Source organism: Metopolophium dirhodum, chromosome 4, assembly GCF_019925205.1.
Source record: "Metopolophium dirhodum isolate CAU chromosome 4, ASM1992520v1, whole genome shotgun sequence".
Taxonomy (NCBI): Eukaryota; Metazoa; Arthropoda; class Insecta; order Hemiptera; family Aphididae; genus Metopolophium; species Metopolophium dirhodum.
This window is the reverse complement of record NC_083563.1, coordinates 37,297,486-37,312,911: the sequence shown is the minus strand read 5'-3', so window position 1 is coordinate 37,312,911 and position 15,426 is coordinate 37,297,486. Positions and strand designations below refer to the sequence as shown.

Below are 15,426 nucleotides of genomic sequence, written 5' to 3'. Positions count from 1 at the left end.
CAAATCAGATTGAAGCACCACAATTTTGTCTAGTTTAATTAGCAATTGTTTTGTTTTCGTACAACAAAATATAAAATACTAAAATCCTAAAACAATCCATAGAAAAATTACTAATATTATTTTTCAGTAAAAAAAAATAATAATAATAATACTAAACATATATATGTACAAGTAATTTTGTTCGTAGTCCTATAATTTGGATTTAAGAACAATGTAATTGATTTTATAAATATAAAAATTATGGACTAATAATATTGTTTATTTGCAATTTAAACTAATAACAAATTAAAATAAATAATTTAAAGTATAAAATAATTATATATTTATATTGAATAATTTATCAGTAACATAAAATAATAAACGTGAGCTTTCAAAACACAAAGAATATACATATTAATGTTTTCTAAGTGACAATTGTATTATATATTATTATAGATTTGTTCATAAATTTCTGTTTCACAGCTCAAACCCATTTGGGAACACTGGGCATCATAGGAAACAATATTAAATGTGTAAAATGGCCTCTAGTGTTTTGATAAAAAAAAAAATAATAATAAATCTTATAGTGCACAAGCACATTAATAAAAGGTAAAAAACTACATGAAAATTATTAAAAATACATTAGTGTCGAGGATTAATATTTTTCTATATATTTACCACACTTGGTAATCAAGTCTTTTTGTTTTGAAGCAATAATATTATTATATGTATAAACATATAATATAATAAAATTATATATATAGATATAAATTTGTATACATAATATAACTTGGTAATAAATTGTAAGCTGTCACATCATAGATGGTATCCAGATAGTTTGGTCCGTTTAAATATACTTATCGGCCATTAATGTTAATCATTATGTTTTATCATTAATTACAAATTTATGTTACTCTGATTATAATTGATTTACCAATTGGCCATGCCAGGTTTGTTGAGCGTCATGAAATATATCTGACAACACGACCCACCTTTAGCTGATGAAAAGAATACCTGAAAAAAAAAAATTTTAATATTGGTTTGAATAATATTATAAAATTATCTTAAGAGGACGCCACACTGGCATTTGTTGTCTATGTCTTACAATTGTTAAACATGCCAAATTTTGCCTTCACAATAACACATTTTACTTTGTAATTTCTAAAATTATAGTGAAATTATCTCTTTTACAACTTTAAGGTAAGAATATTATCTAGGGCAGTGGTTCTTAATCTTTTTTGTACCAAGACCCAAATTTCCCCCGAAAAATCTTTCACGACCCACGTGGTTTAACTTTTCAAAAAGTAGTTATAAAAAACAAAATTTGTTGATTACTTTTATTAGGTATTTATTATTGTATAGGTTTATAATCAATATATTTTTACAAAATAATGTACTTTTAATAATAAGACGTATTAATACCCGTTGTAATAAATAAATATACAACAAATTATTATTTGTTACCCACGTAATTTTGGGTACTTTATTACTAAATAATAAGGTATATTTAATATTAATTTAATATAAATTTTCTTGGAAGCTATATGATTCAAAAAATTTTTCATGACCCACAGTCTGAGAAACGCTGATCTAGGGAATCTCGGAGGATTTTATTGATATTATTATTTTTAAGTAAGTTATGATAATTTTAGAATGTACAAATAAATGTTAACTTATTTTTTTTATTTAAAATTAAATAGTATATTATAAAACTAACTACAAACCAAAAGATTTATATTACAATTTCAAAAGACTTAAGAAATGATATTTTATATTAATTTTTAATAAATTAATAACATGCAACACACCAAAATTAAACAGTTATGAAATACATAAATAATAGATTTATTATACAACTAACAAATCTAACATACCTTATCATTTCGTTCACAAAGAAACTTCAACCTTTGTGCTTTTTTGTGCATAAAAACACCATCCAAATGACCAGTTTCTACACTTCGTATTTCGATTGCTTTGTTGCCCCAACCCATTATTTGACCAGTGCCAATATATGCAACCGACGTAGGCATCTCACCCCATTGTAATAATATATTCTTTGACGTCTATAAATGTACATAGTTAAAAAAATTAGAAAATTAACAAATAAAGATTATAAATATTAAATAAGTACCTTTCCATAAGTATTTACATAGACACCCTCGTTGTCAAAACATAACAGCAATTGTAACCCATTAGAGTTTGGTAACACAACAATACAATGTGGCGCAATCGCTCCTTGAGTCTAGTAATTATTGTAACAATAAAAATATTAATAAAGCTCATGATTTATAATAAGCTTCTTCAACGATATTGATATTTTGATTCAATATCGATATCGCGAACCTTTTTTCAGAAATTTAGGTATCGATAATCGATGTACATCAAGAAAACTAATTTTCATGCTAAAGCTCTTGAAAAATATATTTCAAAACAATTAATTGTTAATGTAATACCCACTAGTTACTACCTAGTACCCAGTCAATTGAGTATTTGAGTATTGGCATTTATGATAGTCATAGAGATATCGGAATATCGATACCTAAATTTTTTTTTTCGATATCGCAATTCAATATCGCACAATTTAAAATGATATCGATATTCAAAAATATATCGTTGAAGAAGCCTAGTTTATAAGATTCAAAATATCACTTACATGTTTAGGTAAATATACATCATACACAGAGGCGGAGTCAAGATCTACTGCATGGAATCCATCAGCTGATCCATAGATCACCTTAAGTCGTGCCCCTTCTTCAATTGTCAAATCTACTAGTAGGGGTCGATGAACAAGGTCTCCAAAGGACTAAAGAAGTTTTACAGAATAATAAAAATAAAAATTTATACACACAGTAACAATAATATTATACCTTAAAAGCCATAAATTTATGATATGGTTTAGGAGCCCATGCATAGATCTCGATGCTGTCTTTGAGTGCTATCACTAAGAATTTAATACGTTCATACTTTACAATGCAAAAGTGTACAGCACCTTGTAAATCCCCAACATTTATCCAACCATTCCTACGCTCTACTTGCTGCATAAATACAAAAAAAAAATTAGTGTCAATTACAAATATACATAGAAGGAATAAAAACAACAATTACTATAATTATCATGTATATGCACACATTTACATTCAACTCACCCCATCTGTTCTAAGAATTTTAGATTTCAGCCAAGATAAATAATAGACTCTAACACGATTTTTCTTGCCAGAAACAGTTACTAAGATATTTTGACCTTCTAATACTTCCATTTGTTGGAATCGTCTTCTAGAAATAAGTTGGTACACTTTACCTTGACCACTTCTGTCCAATAACATAAGTCCAGTCTCTGTGCCAATTAACAGGTTAACTCCTAGAAAAAAAAATTATTTTAAATATTTGCAAAACAATATATCCTAAATATACATAGATATATCTACATACCCCATAACGCAGCACAGAGGATTTCAGAATTGAAACGTTTTTTGTATTTACGTATCTCGGGTGTCTCAGATGCTAAATCATGTACAGTTGGTGTAACATTAACATTAACGTGTGACTCACGACGACCAGGCCCTTGTGAACTTGTACTAGTACCAGTACCACCAGCCCCAAAGCCAAATGTCAGGAATGAACGTTGTTTCTGTAGTAAGGAATAAGTTTTAGATATTGCGTTTTGGTACTGAAACAAATAACAAAAAATTTTTAGCAATTTTATTTAGATCAACAGAAAACAAATAATAAATTAAGTGTCTTCTAATACCAACAGCCACATTTGTAAGCATTATATTTACATTTTACACACATGTTAATAACTGTTGATAATAAAAGCATTAAGATTAATTACACTTACTTTTAAAAAATGTGGACATGATGTTTGAGTTAATGATGTTAATGGACATAAAACAAAATCAAATACGATTAGATATTATTTTAAAACAACACTAATTGCACAGTTAAAGAATTAAATGGCAATATTTAAAATAAATTGAAAATGTATATTGACATGTTGTCTATTAATTTAATTATTTACCTCTTCACTATTGCTTTTGTCAAGTCTTTGACTTGGAGTACCAGGACTAGATGAAGCCTAGAAAAAAAAATAAAGAAACAATGTTCAAAATATGTATAATACAGATTTTATATTTATAAAACCTGAGAAAGCAGATCTGGTAAAACCGAACTTGTTCTTGAACTTGATCCACCTGATATGTCATGTCTATGAAAATCACTACGGCGTTCATCACGGTTCTAAAAGTTCAAATGTATCAACATATTAATTCTATATACAGTTAATTCATGTAAGACATACATTTTTGTAATTTTGCATTAGTAAGGTTATTCAGCGTGTATTAGTTGTGAACAATTTTTAGCGTATATTATGCTCAACCAATTTGAGCTAGTATTCCCATGATATATTATCATCTATGCCAATAATTAAAACATACATAGCTTTAAATACTTACCTCATTGACTTTAAATGTATAAATATAAGTTATTTATAAATATCTGTATGAAACTGCTTTTCCATTACTAATCCTCTTTCTTCATTGTATTAACATTTATACATTTTATTCTACAACTATCATCAATATAAACCTAGGTGCCTAACTATTTACAAAATGCTAATATGTACACAAATCATGCAACACAAACACAACACTTCATTACATGCACACAACACAAACGCATTTTTGTATTAAATATAGCATATAACATTCAAACTTTATTTTATATATATAAGATCAGAATTTTAAACCAAGATTATGGGAAAAAAAACCAATTCCAATTTCATTCTCGCGCATTCCAAAATACATACGCGATAAGTATTGGATTTAATGTGCAATTTTTTTTTTCTTATTTTAGAAAATTATTTAGAGATGTGCAATGATATAAACATTAGGTTAAATTTAATTGTTTTGAATTTGATTTTAGTCAATTTATGAAATTATCTTGCATCTCTATTACTAATGAAACACCAATTACCAAATGTAAAACAAAGTACCTATTATAAATTCAAAATTAATTGATGTTAATGAGTATTCAACTCAAATTATGAAATTTATTCATACATTTCTTTGATTTTAAAAGTTGAAATTTTTTCCAACTAATGAGTAGAACATATTTTGATAAAACATTTGACTGATTGTAATATCACATTGATAAATGATAGTTAATATTTTTCATACATAAAATCGAACAATAAAACAACGTTTCACAATGAGTATAAAGAAAGATATGATTTTTTTTATATCGAAGCACATCACTAACAGTCAGTTAGTATTTGTTTGTACCGAAAATATAAACCAGGATAAATTGGTTTAAAGTCATGCAATTTTCACAAATACCACTGACCACTCACCAGTCATATCACCATAATGTACAAGATTAAAATCATTTAACATGTTATTAGACACTTTGGACATGATGATCAACAGTGATATAAATGAAATTAATAAATGACATAAACCTAATCATCCTATATATATATATATATGAGGTGTCTATACACTAAGTACCTATTATCCTTAGTAGTGATTGAGACACCTGATATGTGTATTATTAGCGACAACGCGTATTAAAGTAAAACACATGGCATGAAATATAAACCTTTACTTTTCTATCTCTAACCTGATTAGTTTCATTGGTAAATCCATTATCTTGACCATTACTCTTCTTGCTACTATTAGCACTTCCTCGTGAAAACCTGGGATCATTCTCTAAACGTCTGTTTTCTAACAATGGTCTGACAAATCTTTGACGGTTGGTTTGCAATACTATATCACCATCAGTTCTTTCTCGCCTTGGCCTAGTTGGTTTCCACGGTTTTTTTAATGAATCAGTTCGTTCCAAAGACTTTTTACTAACATCTGAACTTCTTCTCTGCTGAATATCAGAACGTCTTCCATCAAAAAACATGGCAGAATGACGAGCTGATGGTACGAAAAAATCTGTATTCTCTCGTCTGAACACATTGGGTATAAATTTGGAAGGGCCGGATGATTCTGAACCATTACGATTATGTTGTGGCATTCGTCTAGGTACCGACGATACCTGTTCTTTGACTTTTTGTTGAGAATTTTTTTCTGCTATATTATTTGATTTATGAAAAAAGCGGGCAAAATCCCAATCCTTCAGCAATTTTTGTTCATCAATATCTACTTTCCCATCACTTGAACTTGGTTTTTGTTGCGGCAACTGGTGTAGGAATTTTTTAAAATATTAAAACAAAATAATATAATAGAAACCTAATCGTCCACAGTGTTAATCTTGATAATAGAACTTCTATTAAAAGGTATTCAATTCGTTTGAATAATAGGTAATACAAATAATAATTTATTTGTCTTCTCATAGAAACAAACAATTTTATGAAATAACATTTAAACCTAAATCTTAAAATGATGTATGAAAAATATTATTTTGGAACTTCTTTTGAATTAACTTAGATGATATTTTAATAAATATAGAGTATGTCTCATGTAAATAATTGTTGTTTAATATGTAGCTACCTATAAATCATAAATCAAAAATAAAAAATACCATGCAAATAGACTAAGCAAAAATTCAAAAAAAATTCCAAACAAAAATCCAATTACAAGTCATGAAACACAAGAATACCTCAATGACAGATTTTTAATTTACTTTAACAATAAAATAAATTTTTGGGGACCAATCCTGAATTATATATTGAAGTATTATCTAAAATGTAGTTTACACTACATTTAAGTTTATGAGTTTTACATATTATGTAAATAACTCCCAAAATAAATAAGTGATTAGTTAAATGTAATACTTTGGTCATTTATGTAGATTTACAATGAAATAAAATATTAAAAGGAATAACAAATAAAAACTGTAGATTTCCAGTTTGTTTAATAATAACAAAAAAAATTGTTTTCAATTAAAATAAAATGTGTTGTTATTAATTTTTAATTTTAAACCTTTTAAAAAAACTATTAAACAATCATATTTTTATGATGTGTTACAATATCTATCATACCAAAGAATGAATTTATACTGTAAATATATTGTCTAGAATGCAATGAAATGTTGATAACGAAAACCCTACACCATTAAGCTGAATCCACACACTTAAAACTTTTAAGATTTGATCATATCAACTGAATATTTTATATTATTTTATCAGAAAACATGATAGTTTAACAATGGTATCATACATTATATGTACTTGAATGCATAAAATACTATAACAATTAATAAATTTTAACTCTTAGTTTGTTAGTCTAACGTACAATAGATAAATAACTAAAAATGAGAATGACTAGTGTTAATTAATGTGGACCCAGCTTTAGAATGTATTATTATAAATTTATTAAGATTAGATAAGACAATTTAGATAAGCATTATATCAGTTACTAAAAGTTGTTTGATAGTTGTATACCTTTATATACCTTTGGAAAAACTTTAAAGTAAATAGAATAGTAATAATTTACAATTGGGAAATGGACATTTACATGGACCAAATTCTACCACCAAAAAAAAAAAAACTAGTTGTTTTCACTACTTAAAAAAAACACACTAAGTAAAAAAAGATACTTTTTTTAAGCCAAATTACTATTAGTAATTAATTAAGCAACTGAGCTAACTTCAAATTTAAAAATAATCCTAGTAATTTATTTTTATAATAATAAAACTTAAACAAAATAATGCACTTTAATGGGACATTTTATAAAATAAAAACTAATAATATTAATATTTGCGCAGTCAATGCATTAAAATTTAACAAATTTCAAGAATGTAAATTATAAATTAAATGCAATAAACAGATAATGAATTATATAAAATCTCAATATATAATAATATTAAAAATAACTGTCCAAAAAACCTTAAAGGCAAAACCACTTAAATAACATATTTTTCTTTTTCATGCTAAAAAAAATGTCAGAATGTCCCATTCTAAGCTTTTTATTTCTAAAAAAATATGTTTTTGATACTGCACACTGTTTGATGTTTACCAATTTGTGAAAAGTGTAATGTGGTGTGCATTAACCTATGAAGCAAATTATAACACTTACCCTTCTTAATACCAATGTTCTGTCTCCACTTTCTTCTTCATCTGGAGTGGGAGGAAGAGGACGATTAGGCGCGCCACCAGGTCCCATAACAGTACTAGAGCTTGATGATGATCCTAAATATCAAAACAAAATCACTTAATAATATTTTAATATTCATCATGTTTAAAATAATTCAGTGACTGAATTCTATTTAAAAATCTAAATCATTATTATTTTAATCATATTATTGTATAGTAATCAAAATTGAATAATAATATTACAAACACGATGAGACATTCAATAATAATCTCTATGATAATTTAAGAAGTTAACCGAATGATGATTTATTATTTTAAAAGATAAATTACATATTAAACAGTACAATACCTTCTAAATGTAGTCCATTAGGATTTATATCAGCGGGTCTACACAGTAAAATAAAATAATTAACGCTATATTTATTTCAATTATGTTATAAGCAATTTACAGTGGTTTAGGTGGATCACTAGCAAGTAATGTTCCATCATTTGGCTTTCTTCTAGGTGGTGCACGGCGAGCATCATGTCTATGAGCTGTGTCATCTTCTTCATCATCATCGTCATCTTCATCTTCATCAGAAGAATCAGACTCAATTATTATTCCTTGTGGTATCACTTTAGCACCGCCATTTTGGTGTACCTGTGACACAGAAACATCTGTCTGTCTGGCTGATGAACCTATTTCATTTAACTGAGCAGCCAAAACATCAAAGACCTATATTGTTTGCCCTCTAGTTAAAATTTAAATATTTAATTAAATAATCTTACCATTGGTTGGAATACGTTTGAATTTCGCTGTGGTTGTTGCTGTTGTGGATGGAAGTGTCTATCATCGCGTGGTGGTGGCGGAAGAGGTCTAGATGGTGGATGGGGATCTGGAACAACTAATTAATAATTGCATACATGAAATAAGAGGACAATCAAAATCTGTTAATATTATTATACCGATTAATCTGTGAGGTATTATAGGGGGGCGAGCAGGAGGACCTGGTTCTGGTATTTCTTCTCTTTCTTTACCATGTTTTTCTTTACCATGAGGAGTTAAAGTTCGCCCCTCCTGGATTTGTTGGAAGTTTCTCCTCAATGTATTATCACCAGGAGCTTGAATTATAGATGAATGTTGTTCACCTGCAATATTATGGTCTTCATCTTCTTCATTTTCTGATCCACTATAACGATAATCTTCTCTTTCAGCTAAAAATCAATATTATTAGAATTTATATATCATTTAAAAATATAACTTAAAATACTTACATTTTTCTTGCTTTCGTTTTTTACACCTATCAATATGATCTTTAAGTTGAATACGAACTTGTCTCTCTGTTGGTTGGTCCCTAATATATGGGTGTTTCAAAAGCTGGTCTGTATATGGCCTCTGATGATAGTCTTTAACCAACACTGTTTCTATGAAACCTAAATACAATAAATACCATAGAATTATAATTTTAATTCCGCTAAAATAACATCTTTTCAAAAAAATTCAACATACCATGAAACTTTTTGGCCCATTTTTTCGACTTCAATCTGGGTGGAGAGTTTCTTGGAATTAAGAATAGAGCCCTCATGGGATGAAGATCACACAAAGGTGGTTGGGATTCAGCCATTTCTAATGCAGTAATACCTAAATAAAAACAATTATTAGTAATATATAATTTATTGAAAAATTAAATTTTAATTTCCTTACCTAAACTCCACAGATCACTTCTATTATCATATGTAGCATCTGGATTTTCTTCACAAGCAATAACTTCTGGGGCCATCCAGTATGGAGTACCAATAAAAGTGTTACGTCGCCCAATGGTCCGATCTAACTGAGCACTGACTCCAAAATCAACAAGTTTCACTTCAGCATTATCGGTCAACAAAACATTTTGTCCCTTGATATCACGATGTATGACCTTGTTTGAGTGCAAATAGCTAAGACCGCGTAATATTTCTCTGCATATGTAAGCAATCCATTCTTCTTTAAGTGACTGTCCTTTGGTAGATTTAACTAAATCGGTGACAGATCCAGCCCCACAGTATTCCATCACAAGCCATAGTTGATCATCTTTGCCCGGTGGACTTTTTTTAATAAATGCACCATAATACGTAGCAATATTACGATGATTGGAATACTATAAAATATGAACCATCAGTTAAGAACTTATTACAAAGTTTATTTTAAATGAGAAATTACTTTTTTCAGAACATTGATTTCCAATTTAATTTCTTCCTCTTCTTCCTTTTGGAAAAAAAAAACAAAATAACAAATTTATAATTATGTACATTTTTAAATATAATAACTATACTAATACTGTAATGAATTTTGAAAAAAAAAGTTTTTTTTACAAATTATTTTACTCATAGTATACACAATATACATACTTCAGTAACATCCATAACTTTAATTGCCGCCAATTGTCCAGTTTTGGTATGTCTTCCCTAAAAAAATAATTTAAAATGTAAAATTAGGTACCTAATTATTTACTTTCCTAATTGTTTCCTTAACATAGCTTCAAAATTAATACAATTTAATGACCCATTAAATTAACTATATAATAAACTGATACGTTTAAAATATATCTTAAATTACCTAATAATTATTGTATTTTTTTTTTTTTGTTATCTAATAAATAATCATATACTTTGTGCCACGAGAGAAGTAACCCATTTCCCGACCAAATTGTGGTCGAATCCGCGTATCACCCACCTATTTGACATGTCGACGTTGCACGATCACGACCGTCAACGGTCGGAAACGTTATATTGTAATACTATTAGTATGTATCATGTTGTAAAGTGGGGTAAACAGGGCCTCAGAACAGTCACTGCCGTCAGTCTGTGTGCGCGTAGTGGATTACTTCTCTCATGGCACAGAGTATACTACTAACTAAAATATACCTATATATAGGTATCAATTATTTGTAATATTATAAAATTACATATTTACCAATACCAGTATTCAATACTATGAAATTACACATAACCAGGACTTGGAACTTATAGTACTTAAAATCATTAAAATAAGTGCTTAAAAACATCATTATAAGCACTCAAATAAGCATTTAAAAAACTTAAATTTAATCAAAAAAAAAAAACAACTTTCTTTTTACATGATAAAGTAGGTACTAAACATAATTTGTGTAACTCTGCTAAAAATAATGATTAGGAAAAGTTTCTAACTAAAAAATTTAAAAAAAATAAATAAATACCTAAATCTTTATATTATAAAAACAATCAAACTTCACTTTCGAGACAATTTGCATTATTAATTATAGATTTTTCGAGAGATTTTCTAAAAATTAAAATGTAACAATATTTTACAAATAATTGAAAAAAAAATAATTAACTAATTAAATCTTATCATCTTTATTGCATTGAATGATTTAATTTTAATTCTATCAAAAACAACTTTACAGTAGAAAACCATAGAAAAAAGTAGAAAAACTGGTCAAAAAAGCAAAAATAACCAGAAATAATATTTATAATATTTATAATCATTTTTTTGAAAAATCTATGAAAAAAGCAAAAAAAATAGCAACTTTAAATTTCATAATTGAACATGTCGTAACACGATATACACATCCATAGCACTCTGCTACATTTTAAGTCAATCCATAAAAATAAGTAAATGCTTTAAGTCCCAAGCACTGCACATAACATTCATTTTCAATAAAATATCTTAAGGATACATATCCTACCTACCTATCCATCTAAAAATGTATTAGGTATATGAATTAAAACCAAAACTTAACAGTTTTAGTTTATTCTATCAAAATTATGTTAAATAATATTTATAAAAATTTGTTATGATCTCAAATCCACCTATATTGATTAATTTATAAAATGTTTAGTGATTAATAATATTAAGTATTTGTTCCATAAGAGTTGAAACTATTTTACAGCAAGTACCAGTATGAAAATTAAAATTACTGATGCATAACAAATATGATGATTCACTTAATTAAATAACATAGGCTGTTCATATAATTGGTGTGATAATAAAAGAGCTATTAGGATGACCTTTATTCAAACAAGGTTCATAAAACTCTAATGTTGATTTATTAAATGAATAAAATTAAACATCAACATTATTCGATGCAATAGTTCTTGATTGAATAAAATACATAATTTTGAATATATTGAACATTGAACAAAGAAAATAATGTCCATAATACACTGTTAGTTGTATTTAGATTGTAATTGAAAAAATAGTGTAAAATGTTCAATAGTAACTACTAACTATGAACCAATTATAATTTAACAAAGTGGGTAAATTATAACATTACCCGCTATGGAACAATAAAGTTTCATGTAACTACATTAGGTAGAATTAATAAATGTTGGTGGACTTTGAAGGGTCAACAAATCAATTATACCAAAAATGACACACCTTCGTCTAATATCTGAGACATAGTTTCTTCAAGGCTATTAGTATTGATATATATTGTTATGTACGAAACCAAACAATACATATGTTGTACTACATGTGGGTTACAGAAACTTGTCTTTCGTCTTTGCTCGAAAGTGCAATCACTGTACTCGTCAAGATCTGGTCTTGCGGACACTGTCGAACCACCAACCAACGCACACAGAGATAGATACTTATAAATTATAGTATATTGATAGGGATCGCTTACCTTGTACACTTGTCCATAGGTGCCATTGCCGACAACTTCGATGAGTTCGAATATGCCAGCCGGATCCTGGAACAAGAATTTTTTTTTATTTATAAAGGTGATTAAAAGCGGTACACACGTTTGTCACGAAAAGCTCGCTATTATTGGTGACACACGGTGGGTCAGGTCGGGGGGGTGACGGACGGGTGCTCACCTTTAACGCGTTGAGATCGATGTCATCCAGCGAACAGTTGACGCTCGGTGCCAGGTTGTGAGCCATGTTCAACATGGGTGCGGACAGCCGTTGTCGAGTGGATCGGAGAGATCGGACTCTGCGGCGACTGCGGTGGTCGCGCTGTGCGGTCCGTCAACGACGATTTCTACCCGTGAGGCCTCCTCCGCTCCGCGCGCGGCTATTACGCGGTGTTAGTCAGACGTCCGCCGATGTGCATCGCAGTGGGTAGTCGACGGTCGTGGTTGCCGACGTGCTAAAACGGTACACGCGACATGCCGACGGGTTGGCTGGCGTTGTTCGTCGTCACTCGTCGTCGTAGGCCGTAGCTCGTAATGGGTAGTGTACGACTGTTATTATTGTTATTATTATTATTATTATTATTATTGCCCTGTTATTACTATATTATTTACTATTATAATAATATTGTATTCCTGGTTAGCGTCGATTTTACACCGGGGGGTCGAAATAATAATAATAAAACGACCGAGAACTGACGAAAAAAAAATAATAAAAATAACGAAAACAATAACAATCGGGAAACTCCACACCTTTCCCAGAATCACGGATCTCAATTATGGTGACGTCATCTGCCTGCTGGACGGGAAGCACGACTGTGTCGCTGTTATCGGAGAGAATTTCGAATTTCGATTTTGGTCAAATTGACAGACATTGATAGCCTGCTGTTGCAAAACATAGATAATAATATGAACATTGTGATAAGTGATAACTACTACTGATAACATAGAGAAACGTCTTACATCACTGACTAGATAGTAAGATATAATATTATATATTATTCCGTCTTATTCGCATTGATTTTTTCATTTTTGGACGTTACAATTAAAATTTTTTTCACCGTAATGTAATAACTAATAATCATAAAGTGAAGCATAATTGAATATATATTTCTTATGATAATATAATGGTTTACAGATCTATCCCAACACTCCCACATCCCAAATCGATTTGAAATTGGATATTGTCTTTCAATGGTGAACCAGGATTCCTACATGAAGTATTTTAGTATTCACTGCATTAAGACAAACATTGAAATTTATTTAACTTTTGATGCAATGTATATAAGAAAAAAATTAATAGGTACCTATGGAATAATAAAAATGGTAAATTTGATGGGTATGATTTTCTTGGAAATGATTTACAACTTGAAGTACCTAAGTCAAACGGAAGCAACTGAGGTATTAGTGTTAAATGTTCATGCTAATTAGTTTAAAAATCTTTAAATGGTATAAGAAAACTTCCAATTGGTTATTTTTGCCAAAATGTAGTCTTGGCTCAATGGGAAGAAACATGGCAGGTGAGTAACCACGAGTAAAGGGTTTGTAAATTATAAATATCACTTTGAAATGTTGCATGCCACCACAATACCACATACAATCATGTACACTGGTATTAAATCCTACCTCTTCTAAAAAATAAGGCTAAATTTTTATTAATTAAAAATTTTAAATATTTAGTTATAGTATGGCAAGAAGTCGCTCCCTAGCCCTACGCATGTTGGCACTGGTACCGACAGTGGTCTTACAGCTCAAGATTGGGACTTGGTCCTTAAACCCTACGGGGATGGATATAGTCCACAAAACAAGTAACCCAAAGACTGACCTTACTTATGATTTGAATAGTATAATCGCTCCAAGCGCCAGCATAGATTTGTAAGTTGTAAGTTTTTATTTTCATGTGTATTGGGAAATAAATTAGGATTTACTAGCCAAGACGACGAGGCCTGTTTTTCTGGGCGGAAATCTATCCCTGTGCGGGCGTAAACTGTACCTATAAATATTACAATATTACGTAGGTACACTACGCCTATTAATTATTATAAAAATATGTCAATATGACCAGTGGCGGCGTGATAGGGTGTTTCATGAGGCAATTGCCTCACGACCAATTAGGTGGTGGTACCCCCTTGGTACCCCCGGGAACGGATATTAAAAACCACATATGGAATATGGTCAACTAATACTATTAGTATTAGTAGTATTACTTAATTATACTAACCTTACGTTTACTGGAAATACACTATTACCTAGTAATAGTAATAGTACATGTTGTATAGTGTACAATAACGCGGTATATTGGTGATATTGTGGTAACACGTAACGTAATATTGAAGTAATGACGAATTGACGGTTTTGTTACTTTTAACTTTAAAGTTTTATTAAGTATTATTATTTGTAAATTTGAGATCAAGTACAAGCGAAGACCGATTAGAAAGTTTGATGATTTTAAACTGTGAAAGAGATATAAACATAGATCATAATTTGGCCATTGATACTTTTGCAGCAACATCAGATTTATTGAGGGACAATTTATTGTTTAAATAAAGATTTATTGTTATTAATATATTATAAGTAATTTTATTATATTTCTGATATTAACATGACAAAGTATATTACTGTTGTAGTATTGTGAATTGGGGGTGTGGGGGCAAAGCCCCCACGGGTCTGTGTGAAAAAATTTAGGTGGTGGTGGTCACTGGTCGAGCATTTATACTTGCCTCATAAAATAAAATAGTTCACGCCTCCACCGAATATGACTATTGTTATGGTAGGTTA

The 15,426-nt window shown here is 29.3% G+C and overlaps 1 protein-coding gene across 6 annotated transcripts; it reads right to left on the bottom strand.

Moving 5' to 3' along the window:
- Window positions 1-195: 195 nt before the first annotated feature.
- Window positions 196-13,354, bottom strand: LOC132943776 (TRAF2 and NCK-interacting protein kinase). 6 transcript variants are annotated; one of them, XM_061012868.1, is made up of 22 exons: window positions 12,833-13,354; window positions 12,640-12,705; window positions 10,385-10,441; window positions 10,197-10,241; window positions 9,702-10,134; window positions 9,507-9,638; window positions 9,272-9,430; window positions 8,963-9,211; window positions 8,786-8,892; window positions 8,467-8,708; window positions 8,367-8,404; window positions 8,001-8,113; window positions 5,596-6,162; window positions 4,120-4,215; window positions 3,998-4,054; window positions 3,409-3,646; window positions 3,126-3,337; window positions 2,847-3,014; window positions 2,633-2,782; window positions 2,111-2,221; window positions 1,854-2,042; window positions 196-993 (listed from the first exon to the last, which is right to left on the bottom strand). In XM_061012868.1, the coding sequence occupies exons 1-22, from the start codon at window positions 12,905-12,907 to the stop codon at window positions 910-912; spliced, it is 3,588 nt and encodes a 1,195-aa protein (XP_060868851.1). In that variant the 5' UTR covers window positions 12,908-13,354; the 3' UTR covers window positions 196-909. The 6 variants fall into 6 exon arrangements, with proteins under 6 accessions (XP_060868851.1, XP_060868854.1, XP_060868850.1 ...); XM_061012871.1 differs by having other exon boundaries at window positions 8,467-8,657; XM_061012867.1 differs by having other exon boundaries at window positions 8,786-8,901; window positions 12,833-13,351.
- Window positions 13,355-15,426: the final 2,072 nt, after the last annotated feature.